We start from the raw sequence: 21,415 nt of genomic DNA on the forward strand, positions 1-21,415 counted from the left end.
ATCTCTTCTTATTAAAAGGTTTCCATACAGCAAGAGAAACCACCAGCAGTGTGAAGAGACAACCCACAATGTGGGAAAAAATCTTCACCTGCTCTTCCTCAGGCAAAGGTCTAGTATCTCGAATCTATAAAGAATTTTAAAAGATCAGACCTCCCAAATTTAAAGACCCAATCTGAAAATGGACATCTGAAATGAACAGACATTTCTCAGACAAAGAAGTAGAAATAGCAAATAAATACATGAAAAAATGTTAAACATCACTGAAAGATGCAAATGAAAACAATGCTGAGAGTCCACTTCACTCCAGAAAGAATGGCTGCTATCATGAAATCAACCAATAACCAATGCTGGCGGGGCTGTGGGGAAAGAGGAACCCTGCCAACATTTGCTATTGATTGATTTCTTGATAGCAGCTATTCTTTCTGGGATGAGGTGGAATCTCAGCCTTGTTTTCATTTGCATCTCTCAAATGACCATGGTCTTGAACTTTTTTTTCATATGTTTATTTGCTATTTGTACTTCTTTGTCTGAGAAATGCCTGTTCATTTCAGATGCCCATTTTTGGATTGGGTCTTTAAATTTTGAAGGTCTGATTTTTAAAAGTTCTTTATGTATTCTAAATAGTAGACCTTTGTCTGAGACTGATTCTTGAACATTGACTTAGTGTTGGACATTCTTCTAGGAATCCAAGCTATAAGGTAAAACATGTAGACCTACCCTCCAAAACTCACAGCCTAGAACAGGAAAAAGACAAATGCATATTTCAGTGTCATGGGGCAAGTGCAATGCTAGAGCAGAGCACTCAACCCTGATGTCACATGGCAAGCATTACAGAAATTTTAAAAAAATGTTTTTCCCTACCCTTCCTCTCCTCTGACAACCACTATTTAACTCTCAGCTTCTATGAGACCAGCCTTTTTTAAATGCGTGTATGAGTGAGATCACATAGCATTTGCTATTCTGTGCCTGGCTTCTTTCTCTTAATATTATGTTCTCCAGGCTCATCCATATCATCACAAATGGCAGTATTTCATTTTTTTCTTGACTTATTAGTATGCTGTTGCATACATGTAGCATATATACCATATTTTCTTTATTCATCCATTGGGCTGACAAGACAATCGTTTAATAGGTAGAATGTTAAAGTTAAGCAAGAGGAATAAATTCTGGTGTTCTATTACACAGTAGGGTAATAGAACAATAATACACTATATATTTCAAAGTAACTAGGAAAAAGAATTTCAAATGTTCTTACCACAAAGAAATGATGTTTAAAGTAATTGATAATTACATTGATTTGATCATTGTACAATGAACTCTTGTACCACATTGTATTCCATAAATATGTACAAATAAGTGTCGACCAAAAATAAAAATAAAACAGAAGAAATATTCCATGTTCAGGTGCCACCTCAAATCAATTGTATGCATGACTAAGAAAATCTTGGTCAAATTTGCATTTTGTTCTTTTGGCAGTATTCTTTAGGTTGGATTAAACAATGCCTAAACTAGAAAATAGCATAGAAATTATTTACAAACTTATATTTTTAAAAACAGATAATTTTGAAGAAAAAACTCTAAAATTACCACATGCTTGGGAGATAGAATTAATATGATTTGACAACTGGTAGAGTTTTATAGATGAGAGAAATGGAGGATTCTAATGTAAACTATTTCTCACTTCTATTTACCTATGCCTGAAGTGAACTGAGTGATATCTGAAACACTAAGGAGCCAGAAATTTAACTTGGAAAGAGCAAATGTATCAAGAGTAAAATTACTTGGGTTTTGTAAATTACTCTGTGTATTAAGCGAGTGTCAACAATTAAAAATTGTTAAATCATAAGATTTTATGCAATCCCAAATATGTTTTATAAAAATCTCATTAGAATTACATGGAGGAAAGGTCTTAAGATTTTCCTACTGAGCAAGCATGATGAATGCTTTGTATCTACTTAGGTTAACTATATGAACTCTGGGAGTGAACTTCCTTATATTATTATAGTTAAATTTTTATTTCAAAGAGTATAAGATATTGTTCAGATTTTTCAGTGACCTCAGTCTTGTGGCTTTCAACTTCTCATGTGATTTTCATTTAAGTGCCAATTTTCCTTTTACAGGAATTTTCATTAACTTCAGTCAGTGAAGTATAAATAGTTTGCTTTATTGGTATAATATTGATTTTCCTTCCCATATATTATTTTCCATAGCATTATATATTATACCTTTATGCTTTCACATATCACACAAAATTAAATATTGACTTATTTTACCATCAACCACACCGTGGTGTTATTATTTTTCATCAAAATTTTTATACTAAAATCTATTGATATTATTCAATAATGGTTTTGAAATCCACTCTGGGATCTTATATTTAATATATCATTACAATTTGGAATTTAATATAGGTGAGTGGCAAAACTAAAATGGGTGTATCTGAAGGAATGTGTCTAGAAGCCAGTCATCTTTAATATTTCAAATGTGTTCTTACATCTGTTCAGGAGCCTTTAACCGAGAGTCTTTAAATTTGCTAATGTAACATTTAGAATATTAATTTTTCAATAAATTTAAAAATCATACCACAAGTCAACACGAACTGAACTCTGAAGTCAACTCAAATGTTTCAATGACCTGTTAAAAATGAGAAATGATGTGAACAATTTTATTGCCTGCTGAAGCTTGAGCACTATGCAAGGTGCATAACCACCAATGTTAACAACAAAAGGTTGGGCATTTAGCTCTGCCAGACACTGCTCCATTTACCAGACACCAAACCTCTCATGAAATCTTCAATTCAACAATTCTTACCCATTATACCCACTTTACAGATGAAGACATTGAGGTGCAAAGAGATGAAATGACTTGCCTAAGGTCATGGAATTAGAATGTGCTAATTCAGTATTCAAATCTGAGCATTCCAACCTGGTTTTAAGCCCTTTCCTCTCAAATTTATTAATTTGATACTTCATGCACAGAATCTATATAGATAAGACAAATAAAAAAACAAAACAATTAGGAAGAAGCTGTTTCTAATGTCATATTACCTTTTATAGTTACTAGAGGTGTTAAGAAAAATACAAAATTATCAATAAAAGGTTCATGTGAAGAAGACATGAGCTGCAACTTGAAAGTGTCAGACCTTAACACAACCCTTACTCCTTAGAGCTATGTGAATTTGGGCAAATAGCTTTATTCATGGCTTATTGGCTGAGAAGTGACTATTCTCTTGTGGGGATCAAACTCAGGACCTCGCGCTTGTGAGGCAGGTGCGGTGCCACTGAGCTAAATCCCCGGCCCAAGGGTTACTTCTTTAAAAGCAATATAAATTATGTGTAGATGATTACATAAATAAATGATTTAAGTTTCCTGGAAAAAAGTGATTCTAAGATACAACCTTGCATGATTTAGAGAGCAGGAAATAAAGCAGAGATGAAAAAGCAAAGGAAGAACTATGAAGCTCTGTCTACACCTTGCTCTGTACAACTAATGAAATAGAATTCCTCCTGTCTTTAAAGGGAGAAGACATAGAAACTTTAATGAGATTCTATGAAGATTTAAATGGGTAAAATTAGATTTGATCTCTATTCAAGAGAAGAATATTTATTTTGCTTTTCTATGAAAGGACATTCAGATATAATTATCTTTTTGAAGTTTTTTATATCTTTTTAAAGTTTAAGAATAACTTTGTTTCCATGCTCTAAAAGACTAATCCTACTAGATCAAATAAACATTTCTGAGGGGTGAAGAAATCAGTAAGAAACTATTTGTTTCACCTGGCTACTTTTTGTGCCTGAACATAGAGTCATTTTCTATATAATAGGATGATATAAATGAAAGATTTTGGTCTTTTGGGATAAATAAACTTCGGGGGATGTAGATGTATTAATTTTCAAAAGCATACTTAGAAATTACTATATAAAATAATATGTGATTGAGAAATGTTGGGTTATTTTTTTCTATTCTCCACTTTCCTGAAATATTTTCATAATATTCAATATGAGGGATTGAATTTTGTCTCTCCAAAACTCATGGCCACCTAGAAATTCACAGCGTGATCTTATTTGCATATAGGATGTTTACAGATGCAATAGTTAAGATGAGATCATAATAAAGTGCAGTCTAAATCCAGAGGAAAAGAGACACAGTGCACAAGGGGAAATAACAACAGAGGCAGGAGTGATATAGGTGCAGCCAAAGACCATCAAGGATTGCTGGCAAGTACTGGGATAAAGAGACAATTATGTCCTACTTACTCCAGAGTTGCAGACTTCTAACTTCCAGACCTGTGAGAGTATTCATTCCTGTTGTGTTAAACTGTTCATTTTGCAGTAAATTGCAATGGAAGCCTTATCAAACTCTTTACACTCTGTACATGCATTTTTAATGTCCCTACTTGTGGATTTCTCAGAGTCCACACTAAAGTCACTGTTTCCTTGGAGCGGCCTGGAAAGGCTCTGTCCCAGAATATGTACGTCTCACCTCCTTTTAAATGACTTGAAAGAGATTTTGAAAGCTGCATAATTCTCTAACTCGACATTTACATCAATTCTTACTATATCTTTCATGAAATACTAAGATATTACTTGATTTTTCCTAAAAGTATATATGGGTGATCTCACAACTTAATCATTCTCTACTTTTACGTAATCTTTAAAAGACTTATTTCTAGTACTCCAAACAAATTAGACATTTAACACAATGCTGGATCATTTCCTGGGGAAAAAATAAAATTTACACTGAATTATTTTCCTTTTTTGGCTTTTGCTCTCTAGTTCTAAGATGATTTCCATAAACACTAAAAATTATTATTAATTAGGTTGTTTCACATTAACATGTCTTCTTGAATGGTAATTTGTGGTTTAAAAAGAGGGATTTGAGGGAGTGGCCCACATGAAACTAAAAAAGTATTCAAAGTTTCAAAATATGGCTTCCCATTTCCCATAAGAAAATATTAAGGAAATGTATTGTCTAATGTATAAGCAAATGTGACCATTGCTGAATGAAATTCATTGGTCAATTCCAGATCTATATGTTCTTAGAAAAATGATGACATGTCATTTAAAGCCAACAAAGAAAGTCATAATTTTTTTTTTGCTAAAACAGGGTCTAGTCATGCAGTTCATGCTAGTTTTGAACTTTATACGTGTCCCTTGGCTGTCCTTCAAACTTACAAACCTCCTGCCTCAGCCTCCTGAATGCTAAGATTACAGGTATATGAAAGCCCATATTTTTATTGCACATTACAAAATTTAGAAATTATATTATTTATTGTTGATTAAGTTACTTATTGTAGACTTCAAGATATAAAGTATATCAAAGTCATATATATCAAAGTCAAGACAAAATATTAAAGAAATTTTGAAATGGAACAATTATTCAAAACTCCACAATGCCATCCCAATAGATAAAAATAATATGATTTGTATATTGAAAAATTCTTTCTCCATTTACAACTTATAGAAGACTCTATCATCTGTCTACTTACCTATCCATCTCTTTGTATTATCTAGCTGCTTCACTACTAATCATCTCTCTGAATTCCAAAAATATTCTTCCCATAATTTTTTGTCTTTTCCATGTTTGCCAATTTTCCACTTCACAAATTTGGAACCTTCACATCTACTGATTGATACCAGCATAAAATTAATTTCTTCCTTTCTACTTCAATTTCTTAAAGATTCCATTTTTCTTAGAGACGAACAGCTGGAAAAACACTTGCATCTTCTTCCTCTTTAGATGAGTCCTTTTTGAGGTTTCCAGTTCCATCAAATGTAGCGTTATGTTCCTAGTTCTTGAGGGAAGTACTGTGTGGCCATCAATGACTATTTTTTTTATCCTAAAATAGAATTAATGAACAATTCCTGTCTATCTAACTTGCTGCTCTAAACAAGGCAGAAGCATTCTCTCTAAATAAATTTTATATAATCTAAATGTTCTTCAAATTTATATTTTATCTTCCTACATATCTTTGGCAGGCTATTCTAATACTCAAAATTCTCTCTCTCTCTCTCACCTTTATGTTGCATAGTAAAGAAATTAGAGGGGAAAGAGACCAAAGATATTTGCTTAATCTATGTATAAAAACACACAAATACTCAAAACAAAGTAAGGAGGAAATACTTGCCACAGTTACATTTTTGTTTTGGTAACTGGTCAAGTGGATATAGCTCCTATTTATAACTACTTTCTTATACGAGCCATTCTATATCCCTTCAGATTCTACAACTATCTCAGCTGGTAGTTACGGGCCGATTCTTCATTCTTGAAAGGTTTTGGCCTTTAGTAGTCTTAGATTGATTAGACATTTGTAATTTTCCTTTGACTTTGGTCACAGGGCAGGGAAATAGTAAGACTTGCCTCATTTTTTTATTCTATTACAGAGTAGCAGTCCAGTCTCCCCTTGGTAGTTCAGATCAGTCACCCCAGCCAACACCTTAAACGTTCTTCTTCGCCTTTGACTCAGAGGCATGAGGACCCCAAAGTGTGCATAGTGCAGTCTTGACTTCCTTGTTGTCTCCTGGTAGAAGTATTTCTCCCTCTTGAACTAAAACCTCTAGGCCAGCGCAGCATAAAATCAGGGGAACAGGAAGCAAAAATTTTACTAATAGGTCACTAGGTTATAGATGTGAATGATGCCATGTTCATTTCTACCCTTTAATTCCAGGACAGGTGAATTTTGGCTAGAAGAGAAAAAGTGCTCTAGATTGGACATTGATTCAGAGCATAAACAACCACCCCACCCCCCACCCCCCGAAAATCTTGCTGCAGCTTTGCAAGGTATTGCTGCATAGCTGACACTGTAAATAAGTCTCCAAAAGACCAAACTGGCATTTTATCATGCTAGTTCCTTCAGAATAGCCAGAACTGTAGTAACATCATGACTCCCATTGCTGGACTTCATTTGCTTCAACAACCTCTGAATTCTTTGTAAACAGAGGACTGACCTGGAAGAGCTCTAAACACCTTTCCAACCAAGTTGTGTTAGTCCATTTTGGATTACTCTAATGAAATGCTTGGGACAGACTAACTTTATAAAGGAAAGAGGCTTCTTTACATCACAGTTTTGGAGGTTCAAGGACTTGGCACTGACCTCTGTTGAGCATGGATGATGGAGGCCCTCTTGGCTGCAGCACATCCTGGTGGGAACATTTGTAAAAAGAGATCAGAACTTGAAGCCTGTAGCCTTTGAGTCTGAAGTTCACGGTTCCTTCCAAGGGCCCCCGGCTAAGAATCTCTTTGTCCCACAGCCCTTAGCAGTGCCATACTCTCCCAATAAGCCCCAGGGGGGCATCCCCGGGGACCAAGATTTGAACACATGAACCTTTGGAGCTGTACACTTAAACCATATCCAAACCATAACACTTCTTAGATTTGTTTTTAATTTTACATTTCAATGAACTTTCATCAAAGATTACGTTCTCATTATGCCAAAGGTATCATGAGGTTAAAGACAAGAATAATAGTGTGCTGGAGAGAGCAGAGGTGGAAGACGAGATGGGGGAGAGAGTAACAGCAAATGAGAGAGACACAAAAGGTGATTTCTTCACTAAAAATGGATGTTCATCTGTATTTTTCATGTTTATAATATGTTCAGCAGTAAGTCAAGCAAAAGTAAGTCACTACTTTTCATACATCTTAGAAACTTTGAAAGGCTTATTTTTCCATTGTTCATTAAATATAATGCATTTTGCCCAATGATATCAATTTGGGAGAAAAGATAGCACTATGAGTTCTGTTGGAATTTTTGTGTGAAAAACCTCAACTCTGAAACTCTGTAAACCTTTGCTTTAACTTAACCATAGCTCATGCCTCATGGACAATAGAAGGTGTCACGTGAAACTCTGAACTTTTCCTTGTCACACCTCAATACAAGAACACCTTCTACTGTTCTGACCTCCGGTAAAGATTAAACCCTGGCTTTGCAAAAAAAGAAAAAGGGAGAGGGAAAGTCCTTCATCCATTCTCTACTTTCACACATGGGAGAACAGTTGGTTTCAAATTTAACATACGTCAAACCATTAAATATTACATTTGTCCAAAGATAACACCTTGGTTTGTACTCCAGATGCTACCACACAGCCAGTGTACTCTCGGTCTTTGGTATAATAGGGTTCATATGCATGAACTGGCTGAGCAGGCAGACAATTAAATCCTTCACATTTGAGTTGGTTCAGGTTAATTCCAGACTGGAGATAGCATAATAATGCAGTTTAGAGTAATTGATGTTATTTAGAAAGTGGTACAATAAATGCTAAGACAAAGATTCAGCAAAGATAGTTCATTTAACATAGTTGCTAGCCCATCAATAATTATGTGATGATTGTGTCCAAACATAATGGACTCATTTACCATGTGAAAAATTTAGTCAAAAAAAGACTTTGTTTTCTGTTTCATTGAAAATCTTTCAATTATTTAGAAATGTCATTTGCCAGATAATAAAATGCATATTAATTTTATAATTTATAAAGGAATTTTGAAATATTTTAGGAAGTAATAAAAATATTCATTAATCCCATCAGAGATGGGAATAATAAATTCATTTTTTGTTTTAAATATCAAATATATTTTATTATATATATTACTTTATAAATATCACTTTAAAGACATACATAAATCTTTTATATATATATAATTTCTTTTGAATTGTGGAATTGCAAGAATAAAGTTAGCATTTTATTGACTGCTAATTTCCTCTTGGCAATCCATTCATTACCTTTATCAGTAGTACATGAAATTTCTTATTTTTCTAAATCCTTTTCAGCACAGTCTACTTTTCAATCTTTATTACTTTGATTGGTGGTAAACGGTTCCTTTACCCTGCCTTTTTGTTGCAAGTTGGGTGGTAATATTTTTATATTTCTTGGTAATATATAATTTTTACTGATATAATTCATGTCTTTTCTTCCTTTTTATTAGTAAATTCTTTATAGTATTGAATTCTATGAAATTAGATTTTTTAGTTTGTATTAAGTACTATCTTACCATACATAGATGTTCTTCCTATAGCTTTCAACTTTTTTTTTTGGTACCGAGGACTGAACTCGGGTCCTTGCTCTTGCAGGGCGGGCAGCGGAATCACTGAGCTAAATCCCTGGCCCTATAGCTTTTAAAAAATCTTTTGACTGTTAAGAAATACAAGAATACTGTATTAAATTTTTCTCCACTAGAAGTAGTTCTATATTTGCAGTTTTTGGCAATCTCACTTTTCTAAACAGAATTTAGAAAATCTGAAGGAATTTATGACTGGCTATTTACAGAGGAAAATAGCATTGCTCTAATACTTGCCCTAGCAGAGTGTCTATGAAATGAAAGCACATATACATATGGAAGCTGAGGGCTGTCACACTGGTTGGACTACATATACTGGAGAGATCAGTGGTTTGCAGGTTGTGGTCCCAATCTGTTTGTTTCTTTGTAGATGCCATGGACCAGCAAGTGGTGGGTGAGGAGAAAGAATCCCTTTACCATCATCTGACATAACAGGTCCGCTTCTCACTGTCTACTTCATATAGGTCATTTCCACGCTGCATTTCCTTGAAGGAAAAGAAGAATTCTCATAAAATGTTTGGAAGCCACTATTTTAGAGTATTTGTATATGCTTATTTTACATTTTTTTCATCAAACTTTACTATAAATCACCACAAAACCGTTCTGTACTCAAGAAAGTTATAAAACAAGCCATATTTAGTCAGTATTAAGCCACACAATTTTATTGCTTTTAGTGTAACATACATATGCCCTATATGAATTAAGCATGTTATATGACTTGAGTCTATGTTAATTTTTTTTTTAAACTAGGACTGAACCTTCCCACTGAACTCTATCCTCAGCCATTTTAAAATTGTTATTGAGTTCAGGTCTTGCTAAGTCACTAAGTTGCCCAGCCTGGGCTCAAACTTGGGATCCTCCTGCCTCAGCTTCCCAGAGTGCTGGGGTTACAGGTTTATGCCACCACTCCTGGCTCAATATCAAGTATTAAGTCCTAATGTTATTTGTTTGAGGAGTATTGTAATTTATCATTAGTACATCAAATTATTTGGGTGTAAGGAAGTTTCATATGACATAAGATTGAAGGTAGGTTTAGTTAGGTAGATATTATCCCCTCTGAACCTTTGTCATCAAAGGACTGTTCATAACTTTTGAACTAAATTCTAGGTCTAGTAAAATCCCAAATCAAAAACATTAAACACACTGCTATAAGTCTTCCCAAACTGCTGTAGTTAGCAACATCTTATAGCTTCTTCCTTAGAATTCAATGGTTCTTTTGGCCACTTGGAGAGCTTTTCTTTTAATTTTGTTTGAAACAATTCAAATATCGAATGAAATATATGCAAGCAATTAATAGGCCATTGTTTTAAGCATTTGGAGGTAACTAAAGTTACATTTATCATTAGCATATTATTTACTCATCCAGCAAACGTTCATGTTGTATCCATGTCATAGAAAAAATTTCTCAAGTTATTAGTTTGAATTGAAAAAAATAGAGTGGATAGATATAAATAAATACACAAAATTTTCTTACAGAGAATGTTTTAGGCAGAACGTGGCTTATTTTTTGAAAGAATACAGACCTGAGGATTGATGAAAATGATAATAAAAATTATTCTGTTAATGCTAACATTTATAGATATACTTATGAACATCATTTGACTTGCGAGACATCATATAAATAAATTATATAATTTAAGAAATAGTTAAAGCAATAGAAATAGGTGTATTTATTTTACAAGTGATGTAAAATGATTAACCAGCCTGGCTACTATCACAGCGGTAATAAGTGACAGGATACAACCTAAGGCATCAGCATTACAGTTCCTGCTATGAAACATTATAGAATGCATGGCAGACATGGAATTCGAAATTTTTATCTCAAAAGAACAAATCTGATCTACGCAAGAGATTAGTGTTACAACATGGGTGCAGGCATTTGCAGGCAAATTCCCCCAAAGAACTGGAAGCACTGTCCTTGCATATGGAAACAACTGTTCTAATTCCAATGAAAATTAGAAATGAACCTCTGCTTTCCAGAAGAAAACAAAGCAAAAAAATATGTAAAAAACAAAACTAATAAGCCTCAAAACTGAAACTGAGGAGCACCTTTTAAAAAATATTTACTAGTATATATTTATAATACATAATAAGCACCTTCATTGTTGAGTATTGGTACATATGTATATATATATTTGTATACATACAAATATATATGACATATACAAACATATATATATATATATATATATATACACACACACACACACACACATCAGGTTAATCCTGTTTATTTCCTATTTCCTTTCCTTCTCCCCCATCCTCAGATCCCCTTCCTGGCTCCACATTTCTTTATACTTGTATTTGCAATTAGTCTTTCCTGATGTGATACAGCAGCTACAGGGTTCTCAAATCTAATATTAAAGTAAAACTTAAGAGTTCTAAGTGCTTAGTCGATTGTGGCTATTAAATGCTTACTCTGTGTTAACATATGCTAGAAAATACCAGCAGAGGATGCTGGGAAGACTCAGGAAATATACAATTTAGTGGTGTAAACTAGGCCTATTAAAAATAAATTCAAAGTTCGTCAAAGCCAAGAGGAACAACGGCCTAGTGCAACATGTGCTCTGAGTGTGTTCCAGTCCTCCCACAGATATGAACAACTCTGTTCAAGCCCGTGGACTGCAAGCGGAAATGACACATATCACCTCTGTATCAAAACATATATTTCCAGGCATGTGATCCTCTGCCTCTTTATCCTCTACTGTGGTATCCTGGAGACACACGCTGAGATGACTAATTCCCGAAATCAGTTGCTGCCTGGACAGTCAACCCTCTTGCACCAGAATTTACAGTAGTAAGAAGTACACATTTGCTGGAGCAATAGTATGTCAAGATCAACCTGTTATGACAGCACTTTTGGTAGTGCATCCCAAATAATACACCTGGCTCTTCTTTCTTCACAAAGTCAGTTGGCAAGAAAACTCTTAAGTACATCAACAGCTAATTAACAATGATGCTCCCCGTTCACAGAGGAATAACTGAATGTCTTCAAGTAGGATGTTTTGCTGTTCCCGGAATTTCCTGTGTTTCCATGAGATCTTGCTCAGGAGATTTCCAGGTGTGGTAGCACATTGTGAAGCTCCTAATCATGGGGTCAAGAGGATCAACTTACCGAGAGATTTCAGGTCCTACATCATTTTGACAGATCTATATGTAATTTGGTACCTATTTGCAAGGGAGGGAATAAATGGGGGAAAAGTTAAAAACGACATTCTCTAGCTCAGCACTGTCCAAGACACATGCTGCACATGTCATTTTAAATTTGCTAGTATCTACCCTTAAAAAAGTAAAAAAAAAAAGAGAAAATTAATTTAAATAATATATTCTACTTAGCCCAATAAATTGAGCAGGGAGCATTTTAACATATAATCAGTGCAAAACCTTATTAATTTCACATGAAGTCTTTGAAGTCTAGCATGCATTTAAATTTTAAAGTGAATCCTAACTTGTAATAGTCACATTTGAAATACTCAATGACCATGTGAGACTGTATTGGACAGTACCACTCAAGATGCAAGCTAAATGTATTCAAAATTGTTGAGCTTAAATTAGAGACTGTGGTAAGTGCACTCATAACACTGTCCAGTTTCTTTCTCATAATATCCTTTTGAGTTAGCAAATGAATATACTTGCAAAATAAGAAAGTGATGGTAGATCTAAGATCCAAACCAATTCTCCATTTTGCCTCTGGAGATGGAACAATGCTGTAGGCAAGTAGATTACCACAGGACTCCTGTGTAATTCAAGCAAGAAGAATGAGACCTCTGAAGAAGGTAATGACATTAGTGATGGAAAGGAAGTCGGAGCTGTTGATATAAACAAGTACAATTGGGAATACTGACTTGGATAACTGATTGCATATGAGAGAAGAGGAAGAGAAAGTATGGGTTTGTTAAGTGTGGCTTCCTACTTCTGACTTGGGCAACAGAGTTATCAATAATGCTAGGCAGAGACTGACATGGGTCTGATAACCTGAAATTGAAGCTAGCAACTTTTATCACTGGAATTGCTAGTATAAGACAAGAGAAAAAATATTTTTATGTATGTATTTGTTTATTTATTTATTTATTTATTACTTTATAGCCCATCCTACATTATATTTCGCACAGACACCAGGTAATATGATTTAACAACTGCTGTTGAAGATAAAATAGTGTCAACATATTAGGAATGTGCCTGTATTTGGAAATCTTTACTACTGCTACAGAAAGAGGAACACAAGTACCTAACTCAACAACCTCAAATTTACAGTAATAGCATTTAGAAGATTTTATGTGCTTCACATTATTTCTAAAGAGACCCATTCAGCTTTGTACAATAGAGATCTTTCCAGAGTATTACAGTTATGTACTCTCTTGTGCGGATTTGGAAGAATTTTATTCCTGAGCCTTCTGATTTGGTAGGAGCTACCAGATGATGGTATGCCATGTGTTTTGGAAAATCTCGTCCTAAAAATTGAAAGGGACTCAGCTTTGACTCTGGTCAAATAACCTCATCAACTATAAAATGTAGGATCTGCATCTCATAAACTTTTACAGATACTTCCAGCCCATAGATGATAACTACAATGAGAAAAAACACAAACAATTATCCTGGAGGTTATGATTGTATTATTTTTAATTTCACAATATTTACCATGGAAATACTTTTTAAATTGTATTTAATAAATATAACTGTTAACTTTATTTGATTGTGGGTGTTTATTTAATTTGACCTCAAGTATGTCTTCATAGAAACATGAGCCTCACTATACCTATTAAAGATAATATATTTTAACAATTTATATGAAGAAACTGCAAATAACTGCAGATGCCCTTAAACACAGGAAAAACTGTCAGGTTTCTATTACTCATGGAGACCACTTATAACATCAATAGGAAGCTTTATTATATTTTATCATGAAGTATTCCAGGGTTGTTCTGACTTACATACTCAGTCACTGCTCAGTGTCCCCATTCTTTAGTTATTTATACCACAAGAAATATGGAACTGGATCCTAAGAGATTAAAGGGCAGCACGGAGGTTATAGGAAAAGGGTCCTGCGAAATGAATGTCTTGCAGAGGGGAAGAATCTTCTATACCCTCTCTAAGTGATGAAGAAGTTTCTTTTTGTATTTACGTACTCTCACTTAGTATAGAATAAAATTTTATTTTAATTATAGGTTCAGATCCTGTGTGAGTGAACAGTGAACTGTTCACTATTGGTCCAAAGAATTGCCTCTTCAGGGGCCCTGGAGCTCAGAGCTGGTGTCCTGCTGAGTTCTGCTTAGTGTTTGAGTCCACCAGAATTCTTTTGGACCTTAAGGTACTATAGGGTGAAGTTGGCCAGATAGTATTTTTTTAAAAGTTGGACACTGACAGCTAGTTTATTCCCTTTTCATATATTATTACCCAACTTAGCAGAAATCATACTCTAAAATCAAATAAAATTTAGATAGATATTTGATGACAGTGAGTTTCTGGTTATTAATTTGTAGGAAAAGACAGTGATTATTCAGTAACTGATAGGTGTCCAGGCATGGACCACCTCTTTACATAAGTTTCACATTATGTACATGATTATTTGAAAGTGTTTCTTAAGAGTTGTATTTCATCATTATTTCTATCAAAAACATATATAGCACATAATTAAATATAAATCTTTCTGATCAGTTATTTTTAAGTCCATTTAAATTAAGATACGTCTTTAGATTTTAAATACCATTATTATATGTTATGTGGATTCTGAGCTATATTTATATTAATAAATATAAAATTATTATCCACATTTTAAGCCTATCTTGCTTTCTGTCTTTACTTCTCCTGCACACTGTCTTCTGACTTTCCTTTGGCCTACTCTCACCTTGTATAATCTTTCTTATTTCTTAGCTCTATAGAGGCATAAGCAAAGAATTGTCATTTAATCATTTTTAATCCTGTTTTGATTCATTTTAATATGTTTATTGCTCTATATAAAACATTCCATATCGCTTCTTAAAGTCATTTTCAAAAATCTGAGCTGAAGGAATGTATCATTATTAGATTGTTAGAAATTTTTTATAAGATATTATGTATTTGGTATTAACTTTCCATTTGGTGTGGAATGTGAATGCATAACGCATTTGCTTTATTCCTATAAACAAAAATGTTGACATGGAAGACAGCTGGTGTTTCTTTGCTGAGTCTGAATCATATAAAATTAAAATGTGGAAGTAGATATTTTAGGGAAACTATACAAACACAGCTAAACCAGACGTTTTAGTGATTCAAATCATAAACCCAAGCTCAAAATGGAAAAGGCACTTTAAGAGTAAAACATTCTACAAATTGATGAAGTATGACAAATAAAAACACAGAAGAATAACCAATCATAGTGCCAAAATTACATCAATCATGCTAAACTCTTCAATTTGGAAAATTTAAAACAGAAGACTAAGGTTTTACCTAGCACATCCATCTTTAGTTTCAATTGTGTTTTTGTTCTCTGAGATTTATCAACTTGTTCTAAATTCAATCCTTTAAAAAATACCCTTTTTTAATGACATGGGAGAAATAAATGGTTTAATTCCCTTAAATTGTGCATAGAAATGTAATGGTTGTAAGTTTAATACTAAGGAATATATAATGTCATATGTAGCGTTTCATTATAGAAATATCTTGTGTTAGTGTTTCTGTATATCTCCTATGTAGATATAGAAAGGAGGCAAATTTCAACAATATTTGGAAATTCTCTACATTTGTCAATAAAAATAACATAGAAGGTGAATGCAGATGAAAATTTAGGAAGTGACTATAATTGTTTCCCATTTGGATCTTTGGATTAAGAACAGGTGGACAAAGAAATCTAGCTAGAAGTTTTTGAAATCTGAGAGGTAGCCAGTCTCTTCCAAATTTTAACCCTCTCTCTATAAAAAAGAAAGTAACAAGGAGAAAAGAAAGAAATCATTAGAATTTCATAAAATACATATGCCTGTATGTGGAAGCAATTGGAATTATGGATGATAAAATGTTTTGAATTTCAAATGAAATTTTTAAGTATAATTTTATCAATCATAACCTGTATTTCATGCTAATTTTTGAACATTATCTTTTAAAATGTTCTAATTTTAATATATTTTGCTTGTCTCATTGCTTTAGACAGCAAGTTAATGTATAGCAAAACATCATTTACTGTAAGGTACTTGAATTGAATTGAAGAAAACCACTGATTTTTGAAAGATATCATAAATCTAAATGGAGGAAGACATAAAAACTAGAAAAATAGAGTACGTTGGATAATGTTAGCTTTTCAGAAGTAATATTTAAGTATTTATTTCCTCTAGTATATCTAAAAATATAACAAATTTTATTATGAAAACACCAATTAGTGTTATATAAAAATAGTGACATTTAAAAAATCTGTAAAGTATGTAGAGTCACCAAACGACATACTTTGATCATAACAAATTTTCTTCTTAAATTTTATAACGTGTAATTCCTGGAGAAAAGCTACTCCTTAGTTTTTAAAATGAAGTACATCATAGATCATGTACTTTACCACTGACCATTTAGCATATTTGAGTGTACTTTTTTAAATACTCAATTTCAAAATAACTAACTGAAAGACATTTTGGTATTTCTTGGAAATGTAATAGAAATAATAGTTCTATACTCAATAAAATCTCAGGGGCAAATTTCAGTTTCAATTTAATTATACATATTTAAATTCATATGTTATGATAATGCACTACTAAAGCAAACATATCTGACTGATAAAATGCAAAGTAGAGTTTTATCATACTTAATTTTAGGTATTTTAATTCTCATCATACCTTAAGTTACAAATGTTCAGAAGAATGACAACTCTTAAGGGAATCATCATGAATCTTAAAATAATATTTAAATGTTAAATTTTTGGAGTATTTAATATAAATTCTATCCTTAAACTAAAATAACATAATTTTAAAATCTGTTTTTACTATAGAATATTATTTGATTTAAGCAAGGAAACAACAAGTACAAACTTACCAAGTTAAAAGAACTTAGCACATGCTTAAAATAATTTTGATTATGTACACTACAAGTTAACTAGTTTACATTTTCATATTAATCCATCTTTTTATAATGCACTACTTGATATTGAAATGTTGCATGATCTATTGGCATTGGTATAACTTTTTAAACAAAAACTATATTGTAGATACTGTATAAATACCATATGATATATATTTTTAAATGACTGCTATATAGAAATGTTATACATGTAATATTTAGTATTCACATAAATATAATTATTGAGAAGACATCTTCCACCATTAGATTTTATATATTGAAACACTAAATTAATTCTTATAGGAAAGCTTTTTTTCCTTTTATGCCATTTTAAAATTTTTTCTATGGCCTGGAAAATAAAAAGTTAATATTCTACTAACTCTAAATTGTCTAAGAAAGTAGAATTTTTTAAAAGTGTGGAATGATTAATATATACTTTTACATTCAGAGAAAATTTAAAAGTCATATTTAATACTGACATGTAACAAGACCTCTTTTATTCCTTTTGCTTTGAATCACTTTTTCCCCTTCCTTTTGCTTATATTATGCTTTCTATTAGAAATGTAGACTTCATCAAATTTACTGATATCCAATAGTTTGTGTCTTCAATTAAAAAGACCTTTCTTGCTAGCTCTGAATTGCATCCTTTGGAAGAGATTCCTTTCCTTACTGAGCTTTTTTTTTTTTTTTTTTTTTTTCATTTTCTTTTCCCTATTGGTAGCCTCGCAGTTGCAGAGGGTCACTGACTGAGGCAGGCTGCAGAGCAATTTCTGGATGCCAAACATCTGAGGCACTGAATGAGAAATAGCATCGGAACAGTCGCTGGGCAGGTTTTAGGCAAGTGGCACCCCCTTGGTGGGAAGACCTGGTGTCCACTACTTGAAAGTTAATTACAAAGCACTGATCAGATTCACATCCGTTCATGTATTCATTGCTTAGCTTCCTCTAACTGCGTGTAATACAACCCAAAGGACTTTGATGGGTGTTTCTTACTGCTGTCTGCAGAAGAAGTACGTTTTAGTCAATCATGTCTTACATTTTCTACCATGCTGCTAGCTGACAGCTTTGCACTTTGTACATATTTCTGGTTGTGTTTCCTGAGGCGGTTGCCTAAATTTCAGTTTGAATAAAATTCTTATGCTCTCACCTAGAATCCATTCAAGAGCTGTAGGAGTTAGGGAAGTTTGGTGTTGCTCTTTGTACTTCAACTTTTAATATCAGAGCACATATTGAAATCATAAACACAATGAAAATTCAAAACCTATCCCAATGATATTGGACAACACTCCCCCCCCCCATTCTTAAAGAGCCAAGAAAGTGGGGAGTGGCTGGAAGAAATATTCTTAAGATCTAAGTCCTGGACTCCATCCTGCCAGTGCTTAAAACTCTTAGAAATGTTCACCCTGAAGAATATTCCAACACCCCCTTTCGAAATCTAAAACAATATTAGTTTCCCGAAATATCGGCAGAGAAAGTCTTACCGCGAAAGGCTTGCAGCAGGTTCCAGCTCAGCCCCAGACTGAAAAGTTGAGCAGCTGGTGAACAAAAGTTTTAGTTTTTTTTTTTTTTTTTTTTTTTTGAACGAAGTCTGCAAAACTAATTTCCCTCAAAATAGGGTTCAATTTCCGTTAAAGAAAGCAGCGCTTACAAATCTCAGAATTCCCGATCAACCCCCACCCCATCCCACCTCTAAGAAATGGAAAACAATTCGATCTTTCACAGGGATGTGAAGGTTTATTTCTAAGGCTCTATTCTGGAGCGTGCCTAGGAGAAAAGATGAGGGACCGCGCCAAGGGAAAGTTCTGCCTTGGGGACATCCCTCCGAGATTAATCAATACTTTGGCCTAATTCAAAACAGATGTCTGGCCCAGTTTGCTGTACCCATTAATCCCATTAGCAACTTCAAAGGCCTGGTCACCGTCCCCTGGACACCTGAGACAAGGAAAATACGGGCACACTGCTGGTGGTACATTCGGCCGGGAGGGTAACGTGGCTGCGGATATTCTCCTGGCGCGACGCGTCCCAGACCCAGGTCCCAGGGCTCCTGCAGCTCCTTAAGGCGCTGCTTCCCCTTTCACTGTGGAAAGGACTTGGCCCTCAGCAGACCGTGTCGCTCCCCGAGCGGGCGACGGATTCGCGCTCAGCCCTCACCACCACAGATTCACGGACACGCAGCAAAAGTTCGGACTCATTTTCAGGGGTGCAAACTGTAACCAAGGAAACCCGAGGCGTCCCTGCCCTGTGAGTTGCGGGCACAAGCTCTGAAGTGTAATCTTTCTGGGTCCTCGCATCCCCGCGGTGGGGAGGGAGGGGTGTGAGGAGCTGATCTGGGGGACAACGAGGATGAGGATGAACTTCTGGAAGGGAACAGGGGACCTGAGCTGACCCCTGAAAGGTAACTATGCTATGCGTGCGACCCACAGTGCCCTGCGACCCGGAGGAACTGCGTGGGAATATTCCAGACCCAGGAAGATCGTGACGGACGAGTGGGGAGGAAACAGGGCAGGCAGAGCTGGGGGGCGCCCCCTGGCACCCCGTTCCCCGCCCCGCGCTCTCCCTCGCTCACCCACAGGCCCCTCTCCTCCCGCGCTCGGAAGGGCCCCGAGCTCCGGCGCAGCCCACTCCAGACTCCAGTGGGCAGAGCTGAGCACAGCGAGCGGGGAGCTGCGAAGTCTGAGAAACTCCCGGGCGGGCGCGCGCCTACCCAGCCCCGGCCGCGCCCCGTCCCACAGCCCCGTCGCGTAGCCCTCCAGGGTGGGCTCTCTCGGGGCTTTCCCGCAGGTGACAGCCCCCTATGGCACTGGCGAATCACGTTCCCCGAGAGAAGAGAAGGGAGTGGGGAGGAAAGTGGGTGCGGGCCTGGGGCTGACTGCGGCGGCCGCGCGCGGGGAGGGGCCGAGTCTGCGTGGCCGTGGCCGTGGCCGTGGCCGCGCCGAGTGTCCAGCCGGCTGCGGGAAGTGGCCCGGGGAGCGCGCGGCACGCAGAGTGCGCGGGAGTTTTGGAGGGAGTTTGCCTGTGGTCAGCGCTGGGCTCCTGAGCCAGCCCCCAGCTCACGTTACACTCTATTTATAACCTCTCCGAGCCGTTTCCCCCTGAAAGCAGTTCTCTGGGACCACCTTCTTTTGGCTTGGATCTCTCCCACTCTGGACAGCTGCGTAGCTCGCGGGAAGCTCCTCCAGGTCCCAGTGTTTATATGCAAAGGAGCCCGGCCGCGGGGCGCAGGAGCCAGACTCAGCGCTGCGGAAAGGCGCGCGGCTGAAACTTTGGGAGGGAAAAGTCCTGAAGTTCTAGTGGAAGGTGACAGCGGCTGGTGGGGTGCGGCCCGCTCAGAAGTCTTCTGCCCGGAAGCCGAGACCTGCATGCCATGGAACACCCGCTCTTCGGCTGCCTGCGCAGCCCCCACGCCGCGGCGCAAGGCTTGCACGCCTTCTCGCAGTCCTCCCTGGCCCTCCACGGAAGATCGGACCACATGTCCTACCCGGAACTCTCCACTTCTTCCTCGTCGTGCATAATCGCGGGGTACCCCAACGAGGAGGGCATGTTTGCCAGCCAGCATCACAGAGGTCACCACCACCACCACCACCACCACCATCACCACCACCAGCAGCAGCAGCACCAGGCTCTGCAGGGCAGCTGGCACCTCCCGCAGATGTCCTCCCCGCCGCCCAGTGCGGCTCGCCACAGCCTCTGCCTCCAGCCCGACTCGGGAGGGCCCCCGGAGCTGGGCAGCAGCCCGCCGGTCCTGTGCTCCAACGCGTCCACTTTGGGCTCCAGCACCCCGACTGGGGCCGCGTGCGCGCCCGGGGACTACGGCCGCCAGGCGCTGTCACCCGCAGAGGCGGAGAAGAGAGGGGGCGGCAAGAGGAAGAGCGACAGCTCAGGTACGGGCGCGGCGTCTTCCGCGGGAGTGCGCGAGGAGCGAGGCTGGGGAAGGGGCTGGAGGACAGAGAGCATCTGGGCGCGCTCGCCTCGGAGGGGCCCGGACGGCTAGGAAGGTCGGGCCTCCCGGGCCCCGCGGCTGGATCCGGCGGTGCCGCCTCAGTCCCGCTACTGGCCGGCACGTGTTTCCCCGAGGGTAACACAGACACGGCCGGCGGATCTCCGCCCCCAGGAGCCCAAGCTAGTTTCCAGGAGGTTGAAAGAAAAGGGCAGGTGACAGTATGAGAAATCGATTGCGAAGCGCGACAGAGGCTCGGGATGCGGGTCGGTGGGCAGTGCACGCGGCGGGTGCCGCTCCCGGACCCGGACCCTTCGCATGCAGATTCCCGACTCCGAGGGCCTCGATTTTTCCCATCCGTAATCGGACTTCCAAATTATCGCACAATATTTGGAACTTGCGGTGGAACTTGGC

General features: G+C 37.2%; 1 protein-coding gene and 1 long non-coding RNA gene across 3 annotated transcripts in view; one reads left to right on the plus strand and one right to left on the minus strand.

The window, feature by feature from the left end:
• Nucleotides 1–2,651: 2,651 nt before the first annotated feature.
• Nucleotides 2,652–18,798, minus strand: LOC147829266 (uncharacterized). Of its 2 annotated transcripts, XR_015449374.1 has the most exons (3): nt 9,469–18,798; nt 7,094–7,139; nt 2,652–6,683 (listed from the first exon to the last, which is right to left on the minus strand). It is a non-coding gene; the product is annotated as an uncharacterized LOC147829266 (long non-coding RNA). The 2 variants fall into 2 exon arrangements; XR_015449373.1 differs by having other exon boundaries at nt 7,094–18,798.
• Nucleotides 18,799–19,145: 347 nt separating this feature from the next.
• The window catches only part of Meox2 (mesenchyme homeobox 2), a 64,620-nt gene continuing 62,350 nt past the window's right edge, over nt 19,146–21,415 (plus strand). Inside the window, exon 1 of the mRNA XM_004839600.3 lies at nt 19,146–20,945. Within this exon, the coding sequence (XP_004839657.1) occupies nt 20,429–20,945 (517 nt within the window). The 5' untranslated portion in view covers nt 19,146–20,428. The remainder of the gene's footprint in view (nt 20,946–21,415) is intronic.

This window comes from Heterocephalus glaber, unplaced genomic scaffold, assembly GCF_053883595.1.
Source record: "Heterocephalus glaber isolate CG9 unplaced genomic scaffold, H.glaber_assembly_v1.0 deba00000676, whole genome shotgun sequence".
NCBI lineage: Eukaryota > Metazoa > Chordata > Mammalia > Rodentia > Bathyergidae > Heterocephalus > Heterocephalus glaber.